Consider the following 6,000-nt stretch of genomic DNA (forward strand, 5'->3'; position numbering starts at 1 on the left):
AATAATTATAAATATTAAAAATACGCCCTTGAATATGATATAATTTTAACTCCCCAAATCTTTGAAGTAGAGTGTTCTGTCGCCATTTTCGAATACTTCTGTTGACATACATAATAACTATAATTATTGCTTGATATCTAAACTTTACGATACAAGTTAGTTATGGTTAATTTCAATCATTTGCAAAAATCATTTATGAGATACACCTTATATAATCCACTGTGCAGTGCTTAGTTACTGATGGATATTTGGTAATTTTTACCTGTGTCAAGTAACCTTATAGGTAAATTTATATGCTGGGTATTTTACACTTGTTGATATTACTGGTATTAATATGGTTTTGTGAAAAATTGCTTCAAAGCTTTAACAAAGGCAACGTATTTAGCAAGAATTTAATAAAAAAAAGTTTTTTTCATGGAATGCATAGCAAACAATATAAATTGTTGCTATCCAATTTATATTCCCAAACAAGATAATAAACACTTTAGTGAACATTTGCCAATCGACAACCAAAATATAGTTCTTGGAAATCAAGATCAAAAATATCTAAAAGCGACGCAAATGTTTTTGAATGGTTTTACTAAGAATTATTTTATTTAAACCAGCATAATTGCTAGTTAAATTGAGAATTCGCAGAACTGTATATACAAATAATTGCGTGATAATTAATAATGAAACCCATTGCTTTACATACCGCATTAAAGGAATCACGTATTCTTCAATGTTAATGCTCCATTGTAAACTAAAAATTGTGAACCAAATATCACAAATAGTAGCTGGTTATGCATTGGATAATATTAGGTTTATATGTTTTCCATGGCCATACAAAATTTAAAGTTCTTCAGAATTCTGAAATTAGCTTTAGTTTTTTTTTTTTTAAACAAACTGCGAAGTGTTTTGCTTGTCTACAGATACACCCAGAGTCTATGGCGGCAATTGAACCCGCAACCCCTAGAGTGATAGTCAATCACACTAGCGTCTAGTCTATCGGGGCACCCTAAGGTTCTAATTAAGCCAAAATATCTTGAAAGATTTGATTTTGCATCCGGTAGGAAAGCAATCCGGTTAGCTCTGTACTCAGACTATTTGGCACAAAAACTTAAAGCCAATGCAGGTTTAAAAACATAAAAGGCTCAAAATGTTCCTGACAGGAACTCTGCTAAACATTTAGAGGCCAAAGACTGAGCACTGAAATTGAAGTCAAATTTTATAAAAAAAAAATGGATGACGAAACGTATGTTCTGGAAATTTTTTCGCAGCTTCCGGGTGAATATTTTTATGTTGCTGATGCTCGAGGGAATGATGAAGAAATGTTTAGGACCCAGAAATTTTTCTCAAAAAGTTCTTGGTATGGCAAGACATACTCAGTTGCGGCAAAAGAAGCTAAACATTTGTTACAGTGCTTTATAAATATCGAAATGTACATCAAGGAATGTTTACAAAAAAGGATGCTTCAATTCAATGTGTCCACTTATTTTTGGCCTTATTTGTTATCCTGTCACTATGGTAAGCAAGGTCATGAGTGGTACAAGAGCGGAAAATTCTCCAAACTATCTGGAGCTAAGACCAGTTAAGAGAAATTGGGCTCTTGTTAAAAGAGAAGTGAAGAAAACAAAAAAGGTGTCCAAAAGTGAGGTAGATTTTAAACGGATATGGTTCGAACAAAGTGACAGAAAGCTCTACAAAAACCTAATGGAAGAGTTTCCGGAAAAGGTTCATAAATTCATCACAATTGATTAGAACCATAAAAATAATATTTTCTTTAAGTTGTAATAACAATTTCAATCATATAAAAAAAATCAAAACTGTAGGTTTAGTGGTTTCTTTTTTTATTAACATTTATTTTTATGTTAAGATTTTTTCGAACTCACTCCTAATAATTTATAAAATTAGTGAAGTTGTAACTTTAATTTTGTTTCACTAAAATGAAGTGATCAAAAAACTTAAAGTATTTTCGTGAACTATGAGGTCCAACACAGTGGAATTGGTGGATGATAACCCGGCATATTTTTTTTGGTTTACTTTTGTGTAGTTTTTCATTGCGCGAAAAATTTGTGTTGGTTTAAAGTTAAATATTTAAAAAATTCGTTAAAATAAAGCTGTTACTTAATTTGAAAAAAACGCAGTTTAGTTAAAAAATTACGATGCATTATAAAATATGTAATAAAATTAGAGATGCTAAACGGGGAATACCGTTCCCGAAAATCGCTGTGTTTTCGGGATTTCCTAAATTTGTTATTTTTGTGTGCCTTTTTCATGTATTTTGACATTCTACATGCCCGAATATTGCAAAGTGATGTTCAGCAAAGTTGTTAAGCTCAACTTCTTCTACAATATAGTTTTGGTTTTCCTTGAGTGGGGCTCTAGAAAATCAATTCTTCACCTTTTGTTTTAAGTTGTCTAAAAAAACTCAACTTAAATCCTCTTCAAATGAAACTGATTTTATCTCAGATGAGGAGCTCGAACTAAATGAAAATATTTCGATTGCAAAAAGGCTAAAAGATAAAGTACTGTTTTTTATCAGTATGTACATTAGAGTTCATTTGTGACCAGGTCACTTCATTTGTTTTTCGGGTATCATAATTTTTCTGAAGGTTTTTGCGTAAATAAAAATAATAGCGTCCATTTTTTTGGAAAATGTTCACTCCTTGTGGTGGTTCAACGCTCCTAAAGACGCAGATTTTGAGCTTAAAATGCCTTTTCATCGTGCATGTTTAAAAAAAACATAAGGTAGACATGTTATATATCAAAGTCTGCTTTTACACAGGGCAATTTTTCTTGCGCAAGTCTAGAGTTTATAGGAGAGAGAGGCAAGAAGAAAGAAGAGGGGTACACACTTGCTTGTACTGGCAAGTCTCTTCAAATTTCTTTTGTTTTCTCATTTTCAATATGGCGTCTATTAGGTTTTGCCATACAAAATTGCTCACAGACTTGCTGTGTGTAAACAGACGAGCAAGTTAAAAAGGAAATCGGCGAGACTTGCTTCAAGTAAACTTGCCCTGTGTAAAAGCAGACAATGGATAGAGGATTTTGTCTACTTTTCAAAAATGTATATACCTTTTAACAATTAAAACTTCATGGAATACTTTTTTGAAAAATATGACAAAAAATGCTTTTTATTGAATTTTGCATAGATACAAATTTTTTAAATTGAAATAAAATTTTTATTTACGAATATTTTTTAATGAAAATTCACAGTTATGTAGATTTTTCTATTTAAAATGGAAAAATAAAAACATATTTTGAAATTTGTTATCAAGTATCCCGCAATTTCCAAAAAAATCTTGAAAAATCCCAAAAATGGGATTTTTTCGTTTTTTGGCTATAATATCCATTATAGGGGCGGGGTTATCGGAACCCTTTACAAGATAGTTAAGAACTTATTGGGCCATATAAAATAGGTTACTATATTTTGATATCGAGTATGCGATTTGAGAATTTTTGCCCTAAAGTTGAATTTTACATAAAAAATAAGCATTTTTTGAATGGACCTGATCCCGTCGGTATCAAAAATTATAAATATTTTTTTCATTTAGAATATTTGGCGTAAAGTTAGCTTTTCAAAAAGTACAAATTCATTATACATCCTCTTAGAAAATTTTTAGATAAATTAAAAAGAATAAAAGTACTTTTTTCCCAAAAAAATGCGAAAAATCGCCTTTTTTAATTTTGTTATATTCAAATGCATGTAACTTTGGACACAGTCATGATTTTTAAACACTTATTTCTTTATTTGATATATAGATCTATTGTTAATCCTATAAAAGAAAAATCGGGGAATTTTTGGAACCGCGGTCATCAAAAAACTGGAGTAGGGTGGGTAAAAATGTTGAAAATTTAATTTTCAAATGCGAATATCTCCTAAGCTATAAGAGATAATTAATTAGGTTTTATGTAGAGCTCGACGAGAAGATTCCATATACGTAATTTTTTTGAAATTGGAACACAAACGAAGAAATAGGATCATTTTTAAAATTGAACATACCCGAGGTGTCCTGTCCATGGGCCCGCTCCTGGTGGGCCCATGAGGTCCAAGTTTAAAACTTGTGAAATTTCGCATGTGAAATTTCATTCAAGTCGGTCTAAGCGTTTAGAAGTTACAGATTTATTTCCATCTTTTTTTTTCTCATATCACTGTGCGCCATTCAAATTTTTGAAATTAACTCTAATGTACTCTAATTTACTTTATTGTTATTTCTTGTTATATAATGTACTTATGCAAGTATTTTATGCTTTTTAGTGTCTAATAAAAATTATTTGCTAAATAAAAAAATTTACTTTCAATTGTAAAGACATAATTATGTACGTTTCTTTCTTAAATCCCGACCCGGAAAATCTTTACCAAATCCCGAACCCCGGGATTTTCAAAAACCAGTCCCGATTAGCATATCTAAATAAAATACAGTATACTTTGAGCCCAATAATTATATGGACAGACAGACGGACGGACATTATTTAATTGAAATCTAAGAAGATTAGTATACCTGGAATATGATCAATATTTTGGAATGAATAAATGTAAAATATGCTTAAATATATTTACTGAGTAAAAGTAATGAAAAACAAATATAATGGTAGTAAACGTGTAATATAATATTAATCATAAGCCTTGTATTTAATGCACAATAGAATGACATTCGAAATATAATATAACGAATCTTATTAAATGGAATTAAAATCAGTAATAAGTTCTTTATTTATTAAAAATTACACAAATTCCATTTAAATTACCCACTTGAATTATGTGGAAATTTGAGAAGAATTCTCTTAAACTTACTAAAACCATTCATTCATCTTATTTAAATTATAATAGGACCCTGTTACTAACTATACTCCTACATATTTTATGTAATATTCACAAATGAAAAGAATTCCAAAGAAACATATTTAAACAACCTGAAGCTTTGCAACGCCCATCCATTTACCTTTAAAAACATTAGTTAAAGAAAATCATGTTGACCCTTTTATGTTTGAAATTTATAGTTTCCTGCCACCATTCATCCATCCATCCATTCATTCATTGTGTAGATTTTGCATTTGTAGTAAATGTGAAACTATATGTAAAAATGTCTGTTTGGGTATTTATTTAGAGCTGTGTAAGTCTTTATAATATAAAATTCCCATTAAACCAAAACGACACTGTGGTCCCTGAATTTTTACTTAATAAAAAAATAAGCAAAACAAAACAAACAAAACCCAGTACATTCGGTTGCGACGAATCTTATATACCTTTCACCAAAAATAAATATTAAAAACAATTCTTTGTACAAAAAAATTTTTTTGAAAGAAATTTGTTGGTTTGTGATTATTTAAATAGCAACCTAAGATGAACTATCGCCGATATATCGATGTATCAATCATGTGTGAAAGCTATTTAGTGGCTTTGGAAATTTGATTTGAACTATCTATCTATAACGATCCAGAATATATATACTTTATGGGGTCGCAAATGGAATGACAAACTTATTTATATCCTTGTCACTCATGGTGAAGGGTATTACAAAAGGAGAAAACGCAAATAGAAAAGGACATCAATTGTAAAATAACAAGAGAACAACATGATGATGTTGTTTACAATGAGAAAAACAGCAACAACGAAAACAATAATAACTTGAGCACAACAGCTACAACAATGTTGGACTATGATGATGCTGATGATTATGATAATAATAATGATGATGATGATGAGGATGATGTTGATAAAGCCTGTCATAAAATATGTTCTTAAGTTACAACAAAAACAATGACATCAAGATAAAAATAAGATGTTGTTGTTAGGCCTTTTTCTCTCTATCAGTGCCACTCGTGTTTGTTTTGATGACATTTTTGTGAAGCAAGTGTGCAAGTGTCTATTTGTATGTTTGGTTTAGTGTGTAGATTTGTTGGTTGTTTATTCCCAGCGGGAAAAATATGCTGTTAAGAGGCCTTCCTGCAGGCCTTATTTAGCAGACACAAGGACAACCAGCCGATTTGCAAAATCGTTTCAATTTTACATGGCAT

At 30.4% G+C, this 6,000-nt stretch overlaps 1 protein-coding gene across 1 annotated transcript in view; it reads left to right on the forward strand.

Annotated features, from left to right (window-relative positions):
* LOC135961441 (uncharacterized) overlaps positions 1-5,728 on the forward strand; it is a 37,329-nt gene extending 31,601 nt beyond the window's left edge. Inside the window, exon 3 of the mRNA XM_065512941.1 lies at positions 5,494-5,728. Within this exon, the coding sequence (XP_065369013.1) occupies positions 5,494-5,728 (235 nt within the window). The remainder of the gene's footprint in view (positions 1-5,493) is intronic.
* Positions 5,729-6,000: the final 272 nt, after the last annotated feature.

The sequence above is a fragment of the Calliphora vicina genome, chromosome 5 (genome assembly GCF_958450345.1).
Source record: "Calliphora vicina chromosome 5, idCalVici1.1, whole genome shotgun sequence".
NCBI lineage: Eukaryota > Metazoa > Arthropoda > Insecta > Diptera > Calliphoridae > Calliphora > Calliphora vicina.